Source organism: Oncorhynchus masou, chromosome 12 (genome assembly GCF_036934945.1).
Source record: "Oncorhynchus masou masou isolate Uvic2021 chromosome 12, UVic_Omas_1.1, whole genome shotgun sequence".
NCBI classification, from domain to species: Eukaryota; Metazoa; Chordata; class Actinopteri; order Salmoniformes; family Salmonidae; genus Oncorhynchus; species Oncorhynchus masou.
This window is the reverse complement of record NC_088223.1, coordinates 77,545,088-77,563,810: the sequence shown is the minus strand read 5'-3', so window position 1 is coordinate 77,563,810 and position 18,723 is coordinate 77,545,088. Positions and strand designations below refer to the sequence as shown.

General features: G+C 41.1%; 2 protein-coding genes across 3 annotated transcripts in view; one reads left to right on the top strand and one right to left on the bottom strand.

The window, feature by feature from the left end:
- LOC135550860 (unconventional myosin-VIIa-like) overlaps positions 1-10,169 on the top strand; it is an 81,792-nt gene extending 71,623 nt beyond the window's left edge. Inside the window, exons 44-50 of the mRNA XM_064982036.1 lie at positions 3,838-3,925; positions 4,543-4,649; positions 4,739-4,924; positions 6,117-6,233; positions 6,676-6,759; positions 6,878-6,997; positions 8,557-10,169. Coding sequence (XP_064838108.1) covers positions 3,838-3,925; positions 4,543-4,649; positions 4,739-4,924; positions 6,117-6,233; positions 6,676-6,759; positions 6,878-6,997; positions 8,557-8,649 — 795 coding nt within the window. The 3' untranslated portion in view covers positions 8,650-10,169. The remainder of the gene's footprint in view (positions 1-3,837; positions 3,926-4,542; positions 4,650-4,738; positions 4,925-6,116; positions 6,234-6,675; positions 6,760-6,877; positions 6,998-8,556) is intronic.
- Positions 10,170-12,138: 1,969 nt separating this feature from the next.
- LOC135550849 (glycerophosphodiester phosphodiesterase domain-containing protein 5-like) overlaps positions 12,139-18,723 on the bottom strand; it is a 29,656-nt gene continuing 23,071 nt past the window's right edge. For both annotated transcript variants that reach the window (XM_064982016.1, XM_064982014.1), the window contains exons 10-16: positions 16,925-17,075; positions 16,340-16,564; positions 15,693-15,850; positions 15,441-15,588; positions 14,684-14,766; positions 14,425-14,504; positions 12,139-13,290 (exon numbers count right to left, since the gene is read on the bottom strand). In XM_064982016.1, coding sequence (XP_064838088.1) covers positions 13,214-13,290; positions 14,425-14,504; positions 14,684-14,766; positions 15,441-15,588; positions 15,693-15,850; positions 16,340-16,564; positions 16,925-17,075 — 922 coding nt within the window. In that variant the 3' untranslated portion in view covers positions 12,139-13,213. The remainder of the gene's footprint in view (positions 13,291-14,424; positions 14,505-14,683; positions 14,767-15,440; positions 15,589-15,692; positions 15,851-16,339; positions 16,565-16,924; positions 17,076-18,723) is intronic.

The following is an 18,723-nucleotide window of genomic DNA, read 5'->3' as shown; positions in this document are numbered from 1 at the left end:
ATTGATATCATAAAGACCTTTACACAGTGTAAAGTTCCTTTACAGTCTTTACACAGAGTTTTAATTGCTTCTTGAGTTTGAGGCCCTGTTTCGACCAGTTTTGCATATCTCTAAAAAAGCATCAGGGACCTGATTATAATCCCCTCCCTAGTACCAGAGGAAAATCACAGAAAGCTAGTATTATTTTATTAAATTAAAGGAAGAAGTCTGGGTCCTCTTCATTTGGAGCATAAATATTTCAGAATATTATATTTTGTCCTGAAATCAAGATTCATCCCTCTTTGTCCTTAGCTCTTTTTCCACTTGAACTTGTATACCTTTGGAAAATAGAATAGAGACACCTCTTTTTGGGGGGTTGAATGTATTATGGTAAGCACTACCTACCCATCTGTCTCCCACCCTAGGAGCATCCTTTTCAAATAGGTGGGTCTCTTGGAGCATAATCACGTAATCACGTCTGAGTGTTTTTGTTTAAGATAATTCAATAGCTTATGTCTTTTTAAATATGAACCTAGTCCGTTCACATTCCACGACGTAACTTTAATCACATTGGTCGTTATATCTGAAAGGTTGTAAATATATTATTACCACAACATAACTAGTGTTAGAATATTTTAAATCAATGCATTTCTGATAGCCACTGCTTAGCGAATCAATGAAAGTGAACAACTGGTAGTACCCCCCCACCTATAACACTGAACTTTCCATATAACAAATATGTCATAAACACCCCCCAACCGCACAAGGTACAAAAAAATGAACATACAAAATGAAAATCTCCCTCCCCCAAACCAGGCCTTCATCCGTGTGAAGTGTCCCGAGTGCTGACGATCCAACTAGAATTAGCACGTTTTACCAACGCCAAATATAGGCATGACCATATACATTTTGAAATGACAGATATGACATGTCATTGAGATTACATCAAAACATCGAACATAAAAGGCTGATCATTATTTTCGCAAAGAGAAGAATGACCTTTCTCATGTAGACTGATACATGAACTGTATAACTCCAAAAGACAGGAATTTAAACTAAGGTCAGCCACAAAAGAGAGACTGGTATAAGTGATAATGATAAAATAAAATAAAATAAGCTGACTAACACTTTGGCTTGTGTCCATCACTCATGGCACGAACACGCCTGTTGTGGTCCATATTGACCCACTATTGCTGTTATTAGAATGAAAACGTAAAATAATATCATATATATGATATACTTAGGCTATAGTCCTGCTTAATCTAGTACTATAATGATGTCAGCTGTAAACCAGAAAGACAAATTATAGGCAGCATTTGTAGTATAAACACTCAATGAGACTGTTACTCACAACATGGGAAGTTCTATCGCCTTAGAGAAAAATGTTAGTCCATCTGTGATGAACCATTGCCACCATGTGGAACTTCCATAGCCATACCACGCTACTCAATTTGTTTTGCTTCTCAAAGTAACCCAGAACATGGCAGGATATTGCAAAGAGTATTTCAGTCCCCGTTTCATGCACATACTGTATGCCTCTCCTCCGTGAACGCATTTCTCTTGTCTTAAACCTCTTTGGAAAAGTCAAGGAAAAACTCCACCTTTGTCCCCTTCCATTGAAAAGTCCTAAGCTCTTTGGCTCTGAGCCGGACCTTCTCCCTGTCAGTATATCGTATCACCAGAATAGGCCGGGGGTTGCGTAGGGTTCAGTGTCGTTGGTGGTCGATGTGTTCTCTCAATGGGTATGTTATCAAATAGGTTGCGTAAAATGTCTTTCACACAATCTTCCGTATTTATGTGGATTTTGGGAACCCCTCTGATCCGAAGTGTGTTTCTCCGACTGTAATTTTCCTGTTATTGAAGTCATTCTTCAAGTTTTTTGATCAGTCTCCATTTTTTCAACAGTGTTGTTTAGGCGGTTGTTCTTGTCCTCCAAGGTTGATATCAAAGGGGGACTTTGCTATTATTTGCAATTCGTCTGATCACTCTCCATAACATTCTGGAGTATATGCGAATTGCCATCATACAAACTGAGGCAGCAGACTTTGTGAAAATGTATATTTGTGTCATTCTCAAAACTTTTGGCCACGACTGTACATGAATGTATAGTTAAAGTGACGATGCATAGATGATAAACAGAGAGTCGCAGCAGCGTAAAAGGAGGGGTTGGGGTTGAGGGGCACACAATGCAAATAGTCTGGGTAGCCATTTGATTACCTGTTCAAGAGTCTTGTGGCTTGGGGTTAAAAACTGTTGAGAAGTATTTTTGTCCTAGACTTGGCACTCCAGTACCGCTTGCCATGCGGTAGTAGAGAGAACAGTCTATGAATGGGGTGGCTGGGGTCTTTGACAATTTTTTGGGCTTTCCTCTGACACCGCCTGGTGTAGAGGTCCTGAATGGCAGGCAGCTTAGCCCCAGTGATGTACTGGGCCGTATGCACTACCCTCTGTAGTGCTTGCGGTCAGAGGCCGAGCAGTTGCCGTACCAGGCAGTGATGCAACCAGTCAGGATGCTCTTGCAGCTGTAGAACCTTTTGAGGATCTTAGGACCCATGCCAAATCTTTTTAGTTTCCTGAGGGGGAATAGGCTTTGTCGTGCCCTCTTCACGACTGTCTTGGTGTGTTTGGACCATTCTAGTTTGTTGTTGATGTGGACACCAAGGAACTTGGTGCTCCACTACAGCAACCTGCTCTACTACAGCCCCGTTGATGAGAATGGGGGCGTGCTCAGTCCTCCGTTTCCTGTAGTCCACAATGATCTCCTTAGTCTTGGTTACGTTGAGGGATAGGTTGTTATTCTGGCACCACACTGCCAGGTCTCTGACTTCCTCCCTATAGGTCGTCTCGTCGTTGTCGGTGATCAGAAACAATATTCTCTGGTCTGATGAAAATAATTGAACTCTGGCCTGAATGCCAAGTGTCACTTCTGGAGGAAACCTGGCACCATCCCTACGGTGAAGCATGGTGGTGGTGGCAGCAGAATCATGCTGTGGGGATGTTTTTCAGTGTCAGGGACTGGGAGACTAGTCAGGATCAAGAGAAAGATGTACAGAACAAAGTGCAGAGAGATCCCCTGTTGAAAACCTGCTCCAGAGCGCTCAGGACCTCAGACTGGGGCAAAGGTTCACCTTCCAACAGGACAACGACCCTAAGCACACAACCAAGACAACGCAGGAGTGGCTTCGGGACAAGTCTCTGAATGTCCCAGCCATAGCCCGGTCTTGAACCCGATCAAACATCTCTGGAGAGACCTGAAAATAGCTGTGCAGTAACTCTCCCCATCCAACCTGACAGAACTTGAGAGGATCTGCAGTGAAGAATGGGAGAAACTCCCCAAATACAGGTGTGCCAAGCTTATAGCATCATACCCAAGAAGACTCGAGGCTGTAATCACTGCCAAAGGTGCTTCAACAAAGTACTGAGTAAAGGGTCTGAATACTCATATAAATGTGTTATTTCATTTTTTCTCAAAAATTACAAATATTGAAAAAAAAAATCTAAAAACCTGTTTTGCTTTGTAATTATGGGGTATTGTGTGTAGAATAATTAGAACATTATATATATATATTAGGCAAGTCAGTTCAGAACAAATTCTTATTTTCAATGATGGCTTAGGAACCACGTTGGGTTAACTGCCTTGTTCAGGGGCAGAACGACAGATTTTTACCTTGGCAGCTCGAGGATTTGATCTTGCAACCTTTCGGTTACTAGTCCAACTCTCTAACCACTAGGCTACCTGTCGCCCCTTCATAGAATAAGGCTATAATGTAACAAAATGTGTGAAAAGTCCAGGGGTTTAAATACTTTCCGAGTGCACTGTAACTGTATTGATATTTGATATTTGCTGGTTGTTTCCAGGTCATCAGTGTGCCTGAGGGGGATTTCTTCTTTGACTTTGTGAGACATCTGACCGACTGGATCAAAAAAGCCAGACCTGCAAAGGACGGTAAAGACATCTTTTGACTGTAGAGGGCCCTAGTAGAAAGGTTACCCGTAGGAACGGAAAATCCAAGATGAGATCTCTTCTTTATCACTTTTAATTCTCCAAGACAAAAATTAGCTTTACTCAACACTGAAAAAGGATTGCTTATTTTCTCATACTTCTCTTCTCAAATTTTGCTCCAGAGAAACAACCATATATCATCTCAGATCTGTCTCACTCTGATCAAAATATAATTTTTATAAAGTCTCTCAAATTGAAAGGATTGAATAAACCACCTTTGGGCTATGACCCAAAATTAACCAAGTTGTTAGTTTGAGGGTTAAATAAGTCTATTTTCAACTTTCATGTAGGCATCCAACATTATTGGGGTCAGAAAGAAAGAATGACGCACCATATTAATCCTAAGGATTTATTGATGACCCAAATTTCAGCACCTAGTGTAGCCTTCAGGAGTGGGCCACAAACATATTTGATCAAACATGGTGTTTCATGTTATAGGACTGTCAACATGTTGTGGTTAAAGCGAGATGAAGGTTAAGCTTGGGTTGGGGAACTTGCCATCTATGTTGATGTATTAATATGATAGGTATTTCCTGAATCTCTCTATCATCCATCTGCAGGTGTAGTGCCTTCACTGACCTATCAGGTTTTCTTCATGAAGAAATTGTGGACTAATACCATACCAGGGAAAGACTCCATGGCTGACTACATCTTTCACTACTACCAGGTGTGTGTGCGTGTGGGTGGGTGTGCTCGTGCTCGTGCTCGTGCATATTTGTGTAAGTGTATTGACCCTCCTCACTGCTCTTTCTTCAGGAGCTTCCAAAGTATCTCCGTGGTTACCACCAGTGTTCCCGTGAAGAGGTTTTCCAGCTGGGAGCGCTGATCTACAGGGTGAAGTTTGAGGAGGACAAATCCCAGTTTCCAAACATTCCCAAGATGTTGAAGGAGCTGATCCCTCAGGACCAGATCAGACACCTCTCACCTGACGACTGGAAACGGGTGAGTCGGAAAATTAGAATTTCTGTCGGCATAAATAGTGTTTAACATAATTTTTGAACTACCTTGTCACTGTACCCCACACATACAATTATCTGTAAGGTCCCTCAGTCGAGCAGTGAATTTCAAACAGATTCAACCACAAAGACCAGGTAGGTTTCCAATGCCTCGCGAAGAAGGGCACCCTTTGAGCATGATGAAGTTATTAATTACACTTTGGATGGTGTATCAATACACCCAGTCACTACAAAGGTACAGGTGTCCTTCCTAACTTAGTTGCTGGAGAGGAATGAACCTGCTTAGTGATTTCCCCATGAGGTCAATGGTGATTTTAAAACAGTTACAGAGTTTAATGGCTGTGATAGGAGAAAACGGAGGATGGATCAACAACCTTGTAGTTACTCCACAGTACTAAACTAAATGACAGAGTGAAAAGAAGGAAGCCTGTTATGGGTATGCTTGTCATCGGTAAGGACTAGGGAGTTTTTTTAGGATGAAAAGAAACAGAGTACAGATAAGCACAGGCAAAATCCTAGAGGAAAACCTGGTTCAGTTTGCTTTCCAACAAACACTGAGAGACAAATTCAGGAAAAAAAGCTCAAACGCAAAGCCAAATATACACTGACGACAACATTGAATGTTCCTGGGTTTTGACTTAAATCGTCTTGAAAATCTATGGAAAGACTTGAAAATGACTGTCTAGCAATGATCAACAAACAACTTGACAGAGCTTGAAGAATTTTAAAAAGCATAATGTGCAAATATTGTAGAATCCAGGTGTGCAAAGCTCTAAGAGACTTACCCAGAAAGACTCACAGCTGTAATCGCTGCAAAAGGTGATTCTAACATGTATTGACTCATTCGTCAATAAAATAGCAAATATGTCAAAAAGCATTGTTTTCACATTGTCATTGTGTTTAGATGGGTGAGACAATCAATTTTGAATTCAAGCTGTAACACAACAAAATGTGAAATTATTCATGAGGTATGAATACTTTCTGAATGCACTGTAGTTCAGGGAACCACGCTTTTGCGATGACTAACCTTGCCTGAGACCTGGAGACTAGTGTTAGCTCCCAGAGTGAATGCCTAGGCTTTAGCTCAATGGGCTAACACAGTTTTATAGTGTATAGGAATCCGGGGGGTTAAATCATATTTGGTCACACACTCTGCTGCTTGTTTTTTTGTCTTGCAGTCTATAGTGGCGTTTTTCAACAAGCAGTCGGGGAAGACTCGAGAGGAGGCCAAGCTCTCATTCCTCAAAGTCATCTTCAAGTGGCCTACGTTTGGTTCGGCCTTCTTTGAAGTCAAGGTAAAGATTTCTATATGAATTCATGTTCTTGTGCAAACGGTATAGAATGATCATTGTTTGTGTTTTTTCTTTTTTTTAAACATTTGAGTCACCATGTGTCTTTGAGTGCTGATTAGTACTTTGGGAGGTTTTTGTTCAAATGAATTTTCTTGATCAATGGTGTAAATTTCAGAATAGTTCATTCAATCTCAATCATGGACTATTATTATTGACCTGGTCAAAGAGTTGTTGTGCATTCCTTGCTACTTTAAAAAAAAATTAAACTTGTTTTATAAATGTATTATCTCGGTCAGTTTATCTGTGGTAAGGGCCTATTGTCTGCCTCAATCCCAGTATCTATTTATTTATTTAATGAATTTTTAAAACATCACAAACTCAAGTTATTTGTTATAGGTTTGTAAGATACCAATTGTGACTAAACTGATGTTTTCCTATTCAACAGCAAACCAGTGATCCAAACTTCCCAGAAATCCTCTTGATAGCAATCAACAAACATGGTGTCAGCCTGATCGACCCCAAGTCAAAGGTGAGTGTGTGCCTACATGCATGGGTGTGTGTGCACATTTTCTTGTGCACACATGTGTGTTATGGAAGTTGTGTATGTGTGTGTTTACTGTGTAATTCTGGAATTCCCACCTCAACAGGACATCTTGACCACACACCCATTCACTAAGATCTCCAACTGGAGCAGTGGCAACACCTACTTCCACATCACCATCGGAAACCTGGTCCGAGGCACCAAGCTGCTGTGTGAGACCTCACTGGTGAGCTACTGGACGTTTCAACACCCACAATATGACATGACATATGACATAAAATTACATTATACATAATGTATCAACCAAAGTATTCTAAAGATGCGTACCAAAAAAAGCACTTGTCTTTTCCTACAAGCATTGACTTTGCTGATAATTACTTAATTGAGGAAATATTGACTTACTATAACCAATTTCACATCCACAGTTTTTATGTAAGTAATGTCATACCGTATAAAAAAAATCACAACAGCTGTGATGGGAACAGGGAGCTTTGGTACAATATTATAAATGCCAACAGATAATTATTTTGTTTGTAATTTGTTTGTTTGTTTGACATGGTGGGATCTTTTTGTGTCTGTAAAATTAATTATGCAAGAAATGGCGGTGGAAATGCCTTTGTATTGAAGTAAACTTGGAGTCAAACAAAGATATGGTGTGTGGTTCTCCTACTATGACTTGAGAAAACATGCAGTTTATTAGGCTACAGATTAAATAAGTTATGGTGAACTTCACAGGGTGGTGATGTTACGGTTTTCTTCCGCCGAAAGAGAGGACCAAAATGCAGCGTGGTTATTTGTAAACATCTTTAAAATAAAGATGAAAAATACGAACAGTATACAAAAACAATAAACGTGAAAACCCAAAACAGCCCTATCTGGTGCAAACAAACACAGAGACAGGAGCAATCACCAACAAAACACTCAAAGAATATGGCTGCCTAAATATGGTTCCCAATCAGAGACAATGATAAACACCTGCCTCTGATTGAGAACCAATCCAGGCAACCATAGACTTTTCTAGACAACTCCACTAACCACAATCCCATAACCTACAAAAAAAACTAGACAAAACCAACACGTAATTCACCCATGTCACACACTGGCCTGACCAAAATAATAAAGAAAACACAAAATACTAAGGCCAGGGCGTGACAAGTGAAAGTGCACTGTGATTTTGATGCTACTTTCCAAGAAATATTGAGGGTCTAAAATGTATAGTAAATGTAGGTGAAATATCAGATTTTATATATTAAGGGTTTTTTGAATAATTTGTTCATTTCATCTTGTAGGCTACAGATTCCCTTTCAACGGAGTGTGTCTGCTCATGGAGGAGACTGGTGCTTCTGGCAACCCACTGCAGTTAGACTAGATAATTTGATTATGGTGATGTCAGACTTGATAAGAGTGCAAGTGTCCTGTGATCAAAAGTCGCAGTCATGGTCTTAGCCTGAAATTAGCCTGAATGCAGATAGAAAAGCCTTTTCAATGGTATACATGTGTGGTTCTGTAGCTTTGTCGAACTTTTAAATAATAAATGCAAGCAGACCTGGGTTCCAATGCTGAGTGTTTGATAGGGCCTGTTTGGAGTGACAGTTGGGCAGATTTTCACTTTTGGGAATACTCCGTTGGCTCCATTGCACCAGCCAAGCTCAATCAAGCACACTCTAAAGTATTTGACAGAAAACAAATACTACTATTTGAACACGTCTGATTCATATTCTGCAATGAAATATTGCAAGGCATAAATGTACCTTTAAACTGGTTTGTTTGTCTGTGTGACCACAGGGCTACAAGATGGACGACCTCCTGACCTCTTACATCAGCCAGATGCTGACCACCATGACCAAACAGCGCGGTTCCCGTGGCAACATCAAGTGATCTGGAAAGTCATCGATCCCGCTGTTGAGTGTATTAGTGTAGGCCTCGAGGGCTTTGTGATCTATCACACGGTTTCATTAAAACATAGAGGGATAAATACAACCCTTCCTCCATAACATGCTAAATCAATTACATGCATACATATACAAACTCGCACACATACATACATGTGCACGTACGCATGCACACACACACACACACACACACAATCAATGACATGTATACATACACACACACTTGACAGATTCTCCCTAAGATGTAGATGAAAGAGAGTGGGAAGGACAGGAGCTTGAGAACCTCTGGTCTAATAGTCTTGTTGTACAGATACTGTTAATCTCAGCACTACAGACACAACATTGATGCAACATCTCGCAGCAAAGTCTGAAATCATGCATCTCCACACACTATTGTGTTACAGAAATGTATATAGATCGTTGGTTATAGGGATGGAGGCATGATAGCAGTATTACGACAAGAATACTCTTTTTTCATTGTCAGTAGATATGGTGATGATTTAAATGTTTGATTTATGTTTTGGCCATGACAATGTTTTGACTTATCGTCAGATGTTGGTATATATCTTGGGTCCTGTCTTAACAATCACCAATTGCCTTTACTTGACCCAAATGCACAACCAACGATTGCAACTTTTTACATGGCAACTAATCAAGAGCTTTATTTAGAAAATGTTTTTATGCAAAGCATTTGATCGTAAAATGTCCAATAATGTGATTTATAAATGTTGGGCCTAAACCTATACAACTATGGCTTGTCCATACTATAGATATCATGTGTAATCATTGCATTATATTGTTTTAGAGTTTAATTCAAAATTGGCCCTCATTGTCGCAGGCAGGCTAAATGCTTTTTTTAAATACCCGATCAGTGTTATTAGTACATTTGATGTATTAATGAAGTTTATTTGAAGTACATTTGATGAGAACAGTCAGATTGATCTCTGGACATTAGCTGGCTCTAGGACTTTGCATTCAGTGTGTATACCACATCACTGTAAAAACATTTAGTGGAAAGTTGACAATATTTAATAATGTGATATTTCTAACAAGCACATATTTAGCTGTTTGCCTAATGAATTAATCATTGAAGAAAATGTATTCTGTAAATAAAGACCCCCGGTCCATATGACTTGTCTTTAAAAAAAATTGTGGATCAAATCGAGGATTTTTAAGTATTAAAGGTCAACTCTGTTATGACATCGTCATAGGCAAAATATAATCTACATACAGAAATGAACAACAAAGTCAGGACTGACATTATTGGCTCTTAATGGTGGCAGGTTTGGCATATTAAAGTTATTGTTGATGTCTGTCAACAGGAAGTCACCCCACTGTGTATGGTGATGTCAAATTGCTTAGTCTACCTTAAAAAGTAATCTCAGTGACATTAATGTTCTGCACCGTTCTGTATAGTAGATATTAATTTAGGTCAAATTGTTCCTGTTTTTTAAATGTTGGTCCATGACACCTAATATTTTGGTATTAATAAAGAAATTACAAATATTTCCTTTCATGCGTAATGTCCATCATCCCAAAAGATGAATGAGCCTATTTCACTATCACATAATTTCATAATGAGAAAACATGTGTGCATTTTACGGCTCAAAGCAACAAAAATCATACAAAATACAATGGCTATCACCACCAACTGAGCTCTACTTTTAGACTATCATTTTAATATAATACTCTTCTGATTGGAACAGAATGACAGAACTGTAAACAACAGATCATTCTTTCTATAACGGTCTTACAACCAAGATAACATTACAGGTGTCGTACGCAGATGACAAATCAGACTGGTATCTTAAACTGTGATTCTTTGGCTAAACATACTTTTTTCCTAGGTATTCCTAAGGCTTTGTATAGTGATTTAAAGGCTGCCCCTTATCACAAAGCTGCAGTGGCGCTGAGTTACTCGTCAATATGTTGTCAGTCATAAAGAAATCTAACAGGTTTCATAATCATTACTAGAAAAACTGTCTTTCAGCTACCAGAGCTGAAGTTGGTATTCTTCACATTGATTTGACAACACTGCACAGTAAAGCTGAGGCACAATCAACTGAAGAGAGATGTAAGAGTTCTGCTATAAATTGGGCTAAAAGGACTAAATATTGTACAACATTAGCTTTTTTTTTTCCTTGCTAGAAGGATTTTCATTTGTGTTGAAAACAAATTTGTTAAAAACAATGACCTCAATATGAACCATATAGAATATATAGATATGGACCATGGAAATACAGTGTAATTGTTCTCTGTAGGTCACTTATGTCATTGCAGTGATTATATGCTGCAAAGTTCTATGGACTTCACCTCGTTACAATGCCGTATGCTCAATAAAGTGATAAGTACTTATAAACATTGAACACAACCAATCAAACACATTAATTTATCTCCAGACACAAACAGAGGATTATCATGTCATATCCAAACCGGAGTTCTAATAGTACTAATTTTTCTTTGTGATATTTCAGCACTGTTTATACCTGGTTCCAACATGCGTCCTTTGTCCTGATCTTCTCCATATTCTGATTGTGTCCACATTTTTAAACAGGTGTAAACAATCAAAATACATTGTGATCAGATGTTCCTGCCGACCTCCGGAGGTAGTCAGGTCGTGTCTACACGTGACACTTACATGACTTCTGCTATCAGAATAGGAAGATCGCATTGAAAAGATGGGTCTCTAGACGCACAAATGTCGCTTTGTGGTCTGATTGTGTTCAGATCTGGCTGACCACTTCAGGAGGCGGATTTCTCCTCAGTCTGGACGAATCAGGCAGCTGAAAGTGCATACAATGGGTAACGTCATCAGCACTCCTCCCACAAGTCTCCAGAAAACCTTTGTTTTGAACCTTTTCATTACAACGTTGTTTTTTTGTCGAGAGTTATGCTAATCCGTTTGCGATTCATTTTGCGTTGCTTGCTGGCTAGCTAGCTACAGTAGACAACACAATGTCTGATGGCAGTAGCTATCAGATTATCCCTATTTCACCGTTTGTAGAATGCATACTGGCAGTTGAATATAGCGCGGGAAAAGGGAATCCGGACATGGTAGACGCATTTCAATTTAGGTGTAGACGCATGACGCGTTTGGAATTCCATAATCAGAATACTAAACCTGCATGAACTGTCCAGCCTAGACACGGCCTCGGGCACGCAGGCTGCATTTAGATAGGCGGCCCAATTCTGAAATGTTGCCCAATTATAGGCAAAATAGCTGATCTGATTGGTCAAAACACCAATTAGTGGAAAAAAAGATCCGATTTGGGCTTCCTGTCTAAACGCAGCCTTACAAGTGTAGACGGATCTGGTCAGTGAAATCATTTACAAATCATCATTACCCCACCCTCTAAAACCATTCACAGGTGGGACCATTGCTTTATGGCATCAATATGTGAATAAAAATGAATAAATAAACAATTCTGAAAGAATGTCTGTCAAAATAATTGACTTACAGGGAATGACCGGGAAATCTGGTCACAATGAGGACACATAAGATACATTTTAATAGCATGTGTAGACTGAAAATGTGGTCACAATCTGAATGTGGACAAGATCAGGACACAGGATGCCTGTAAGCTGCAGGTATAAACGAAGCTTGAGACAGCTTGATTGGAGTGCCAGATCCCAGATGGGCAAAGTGCACTTTTTGGGACTACTTCATTGGTTCCCTTATGCCAGGAAAGGGGAATGAAGCACAGCTAAAGTATTTAAAATTAATAAAAACATACCAATTGAACCCCGGTCTGGACATATTCACACATCTTATCGACCACTACTCAAACACTAACAAAATGGTCAAGCATTTGTGGTTCATGTAACTCAACACTGCAGTGACTGCTGAAATGGAAAGGAACCTATGGACAATGGAGGGTAATACAAGTTGAGAATATCTACAGCGGACAGTCACTTTTCTTGTTATATTAATTCAGTGAGTAAGTAATCCATCTCAAAGGACCTGGTTAAACAGTGTAGTAATCTCTTCCCACCACCAGATGGTGTCTGTAGTATGAACTATGAGTTGGTTGGTCCTTGAGGTTGTCTGGGCTGTTCTTCAGTCACATTTGAGGCAGGGCTGCCCAACCCTCTTCCTGGAGAACTACTGTCCTTTATGTTTTTCAGTCAAACCCTACTTTAGCATATCTGATTCAGCTAGTTAAGGTCTTGTTGATCAGCTAATTAGTAGAATCAGGTGTGTTAAATTAGGGTTGAACTTAAAACCCAACCTCCAGGAAGAGAGTTGGGCAGCCCGGTCTTAGGGATTAATATCTATCCAATGATATCCCTTCTGCACGTGACACATCAGCTCCGATAGGCCTCACTCACATCATTTAACTATTTCTAATTCTCTTTGGTTCTCATTCTCTCACACAAATCTACAGGGGGTTGCCAGGTTGTGCTCTCGGTTTCCAGTAGGGTCCTGGGTTTCCAGGTTGGGTCGATTCTGGTGAATTGCCCGTTTGGTGTCCGGGAAGTTGCCAAGTTGAAAAGGAGAGTGAGGAGTGGTTTGCTTCAACTGAGCCTCACAGAGGTTGGTTGATTGGTTATCAATGCTCTGAGACGGTTGCCAAGTTAGGCTCAGCGGGCTCTCCCAGGATGTTGACACTGGAGACGGACCACACATCTGTCAGGGGGTGAGGTCAGGGTTTAGTGGTTGACAAAGGTCATTGATATATATGATATACACTACCGTTCGAAGGTTTGGGGTCACTTAAAATGACCTTGTTTTTGAAAGGAAAACATTTTTTGTCCATTAAAATCAAATTGACCAGAAATACAGCGTAGACATTGTTAATGTTGTAAATGACTGATAACTGGAAACGGCATATTTTTTATGTAATATCTACATAGGCGTACAGAGGCTCATTATTAGCAAACATCACTCCTGTGTTTCAATGACACGTTGTGTTAGCTAATCCAAGTTTATAATTTTAAAAGGCTAATTAACCATTAGAAAACCCTTTTGCAATGTTAGCACAGCTGAAAACTGTTGTGGTGATAAAAGAAGCAATAAAACTAGCCTTCTTTAAACTAGTTGTGTATCTGGAGCATCAGCATTTGTGTGTTCGATTACAGGCTCAAAATGGCCAGAAACAACGTACTTTCTTCTGAAACCCATCAGTCTATTCTTGTTCTGAGAAATGAAGGCTATTCAATGTAAGAAATTGCCAAGAAACTGAAGATCTCGTACAACGCCCTTCCCAGAACAGCGCAAACTGTCTCTAACCAGAATAGAAAGAGGAGTGGGAGGCCTCGGTGCACAACTGAGCAAGTGGACAAGTACATTAGAGTGTCTAGTTTTGAGATACAGACGACCTCACAAGTCCTCAACTGGCAGCTTCATTAAATAGTACCTGCAAAACACCAGTCTAAGCGTCAACAGTGAAGAGGCAACTCTGGGATGCTGGCCTTCTTGGCAGAATTCCCTGTCCAGTGTCTGTTCTTTTGTTAATCTTTTCTTTTTATTGGCCAGTCTGAGATATGGCTTTTTCTTTGCAACTCTGCCTAGAAAGCAAGCATCCCAGAGTTGCCTCTTCACTGTTGACGTTGAGACTTGTGTTTTGCGGGTACTATTTAATGAATCTGCCAATTGAGGACTTGTGAGTCGTCCGTTTCTCAAACTAGACACTAATGTACTTGTCCTCTTGCTCAGTCTCTGTTTTAAGCCTATATAGGGTATGTGCGTGTGTGTATCATGTTATCAAAGCTGGCCATGGGAAAGAAACAGGGTGACTCCTAGAGACAACTTCTAACTCACCTGTCCTGAACTTGATGTAGGTGCTATGTTCTTGTGTGGGTTTCCTGCCCGAACAGAAAGCCAGGGTTTGTTCTCGCCACCTGTCATCAACACAGTTACAGTCATCACCACAGGAAGTGACATCACCATTCAATACAAAACAGACTGACGTTCATCCGAAGCTTCAATTTGACACACAATCAATCTACGTTTTGTACGTAGACATAAAAATACACCTTACGTCGACCTTCGCACTCTGCATTCTAGTGGGCTCACTCACCAGTGGAAGATGAAGATGAAGATGATGATGGTGATGGACACCACGTCGGTGAGGACCCACATCAAATTGTACTCATCTGGTGTCTGAAAGAGAAAGACAGACAACCTTTGTGTCTAGGAGTATTCCTTTCACCAATCCAATCAATTTCAGTAAGGCTGCATTTGGGCCCGGTGTCACAATAAATCGTTTATTTCTCCCAAAGCGTGCACTTGTTCACTTCCCTTCATAGATTTAAAAGAAAATTACTGGGAAAATAAATACCAGTATGGTGGAAACTCCCTGTAGCTCATGCTTACATCAAACCAATGCTTTTACATTTGTGGAGAGTAGAGAACAAGTGCAATACTTCCAGAGGAAGGAAAGATTATTGGGATGCAGTGGTATTGGTCCTAGGTTGTTGTTCTCACCATAAGGAAGAGGAGTCTGGTGAGGTTATTCTCACCATAATGAAGAGGGGTCTGGTGAGGTTGTTCTCACCATAAGGAAGAGGGGTCTACTGAGGTTATTCTCACCATAATGAAGAGGGGTCTGGTGAGGTTGTTCTCACCATAAGGAAGAGGGGTCTGGTGAGGTTGTTCTCACCATAAGGAAGAGGGGTCTGGTGAGGTTGTTCTCACCATAAGGAAGAGGGGTCTGGTGAGGTTGTTCTCACCATAAGGAAGAGGGGTCTGGTGAGGTTGTTCTCACCATAAGGAAGAGGGGTCTACTGAGGTTATTCTCACCATAAGGAAGAGGGGACTGGTGAGGTTGTTCTCACCATAAGGAAGAGGGGTCTACTGAGGTTGTTGAGGAACTGTAGAGCATTGGTGGTGACAGACTGTGCCCCAGTGCACCAGGCCAGAGAGTAGAGCCACGACTGGCTGATCACATACAGGTTGGTGCTGATGTTGGCTGCTGCATACTCACTGAGGGAGGAATACAACCCCCCCACACACACAATTGACACACCTACAGCCAGTTAATATGTGCACACATACACACACTATTTAATGCAAAGACACACACACACATTATCATCTCTGTGGACATGGAGCTATAGTGCAGGTTGAGTTGGACAATGTGATTCTGCTGGAGCTCCTCAACTGGAGCGCGGGACGCTGAGGTATGCTGGAGGTCAGGGTCCAGCTGCTGGACCAGGCTCCGCAGGTCTGAGGGCAGCCACAACACCTGACACACACACACACACCATTAACTCTAAACACTAACCTCAGCATTACAACATTTTGTATTTACAATGTAATCAAAATATCCCATAAACAGCTTCATTCCCAAGTCAAAAAAAGGAACCTATGACATATAAGATAGATAATCCCAGCTTCCCCTCCCACAAACCTAACTTTAACCATTAGTAGAGAAAATGTAAAACTGACCCAAGATCAGTTTCTAGGGTCAGCTTCACCCTACTCCTATTTATAAGATGAAGATGGACACCACGTCAGTGAGGACACACATCAGGATGGCAGGTAGCCTAGCAGTTAAGAGCTTAAGAGTGTTGGGCCAGTAACCAAAAGGTCACTGGTTCAAATCCCCAAGCTGACTAGTTGAACAACCTGCCGATGTGCCATTGAGCAAGGCATTTAACCATAATTGCTCCTCTAAATCGCCCTGGATAAGAGTGTCTGCTAAATAATTAAAATGTTATAACATCTCCCTCACTTGGTGTGAGTGGATGGAAGACTCGTTCTGGATGACCTCCAGGGTGCGTGTGATCCAGGTGTCCCTGTAGGGGTGTCCCTTAGGGGGGCGGTAGAGGTCAAAGACAACCTGTTTGCCTCTCTGCGAAGCCAGCTCCAGAAAGTCCCTGAAGGTGCAAACAGACTGGTTCTGCGCCTGCGCCCGGTCCTCGGTACTCAGAGACCAAGCCGTGCTGAACGGATCACGCTGCAGAACCACCAGGGGCAGAGAGACAGTCAGTATACGGAATGCTTTGGCAGAATGGTAAATCATATTGACAATGTTATATCACATTGTATTCCATAAAGCAGGGAGTTGTGCAATTGATAACCTCCCATCGATAGTACGTTGATGTATTGTCAAAATGTCAATAACTTCCCTATCCGTCATCTTATTATGTTGTCCTAGCTACTGTCATTGGACACAAACATGCCCTGGTTTCCCATCATACCATGTCTAAATGAACTTTATAAAAAAATCTGTTCAAGACCAGGCTTAATTCCCGTGTCTCTGTAGCACCCCCTGAGTTTTCCTGAGGTGCGGGTGCGGTGGCAGTTGGTGACTCACATGGAGGAACCAGGCCCCGGCGTTGAGGGTCTCCAGCTCCCCCCAGGTGAACATGGCCGCTGGGGCGTCCGTCCGGTTAGGGAACACCTCCTGCACGTTGGTGGTCCTCCTCAGGGTGTGGTCGTGCATCAGGAAGGGCACCCCGTCATAGCTATGGCAACGAGAGAAGGCTTTGGCAGTTACAGAGTTGACAGTTAAGGAGTTGGCGGTTAAGGAATTGAAGGTTAAGGAGTTGACGGAAGTGCATTAATATGACTGTAAAACTCAAAGAGAGCCAGGTACTTCATTTATTTATTTATTAATTCAGGTATGTATGTCAAAGTCCAATACAAATACAAATGCCCAGGACTAGCATGGGAAAGAACCCAATGACAATGTTTTACTTATGATACGAGCTCACTAGATATGTTGGATTTACCTTCCATAGCAAGTCCAATACAAATACAAATGCCCAGGACTAGCATGGGAAAGAACCCAATGACAATGTTTTACTTATGATACGAGCTCACTAGATATGTTGGATTTACCTTCCATAGCAAGCTTGTTTCATAATACCCACGATGCACTGCAGTATGCAGCTGATGGCCACACCAGATACTGACTGTTACTTTTGATTTTGACCCCCCCTCCTTTGTTCAGGGACACATTCTTCCATTTCTGTTAGTCACATGTCTGTGGAACTTGTTGTATCTTGTTATCTTCATACAAATATTTATACATGTTAAGTTTGATTAAAAATAAGACCAGTTGACATTGAGAGGACGTTTCTTTTTTTGTTGAGTTTATATACTGTGACTTCAGAAAGTATTCAGACCCCTTGACTTTTCCCACAATTTGTTACGCTACAGCCTTATTCTAAAATGGATTAAATAAATAAAAAATCCCTCAGCAATCCACACACAATACCCCATAATGACAAAGCAAAAACAGTTTGCAAATTTATAAATTTATAAAAAAATAAAAAAACAGAAATACCTTATTTATATACGTATCAGACCCTTAGCTATTACACTCGCAATTGAGATCAGATGCATCCTGTTTCCATTGATCATCCTTGAGATGTTTCTACAACTTGATTGGAGTCCACCTGTGGTAAATTAAATTGATTGGACATGATTTGGAAAGGCACACACCTGTCTATATAAGGTCCCATAGTTGACAATGCATGTCAGAGCAAAATCCAAGCCATGAGGTCGAAGGAATTGTTCGTAGCGCTCTGAGACAGGATTGTGTCGAGGCACAGATCTGGGGATTGGTACAACATTTCTGCAGCATTGAAGGTCCCCAAGAACACAGTGGCCTTCATTCTTAAATGGGAGTTGTTTGGAACCACCAAGACTCTTCCTAGAGTACTGCACTGCATCTCAGTGCAAGAGGTGTCACTACAGTCCCAGGTTCGAATCTAGGCTATATCACATCAGGACATGATTTGGAGTCCCATAGGGCTGCGCACAATTGGCCCAGCGACGTATGGGTTTGGCCAGGGTAGGCTGTCATTGTAAATAAGAATTTGTTCTTAACTGACTTGCCAAGTTAAATAAAGGATTCATTTACATTTTTAAAAGTCTCCGAATGTCCTTGAGTGGCCCAGCCAGAACACATACTTGAACCCGATCTAACAGCTCTGGAGAGACCTGAAAATAGCTGCGCAGCAAAGCTCCCCATCCAACCTGACAGAGCTTGAGAGGATCTGTAGAGAAGAAGGGGAGAAACACCACAAATACAGGTGTGGCAAGCTTGTAGCGTCACACCCAAGAAAACGCGATGCTGTAATCACTGCCAAAGGTGCTTCAACAAAG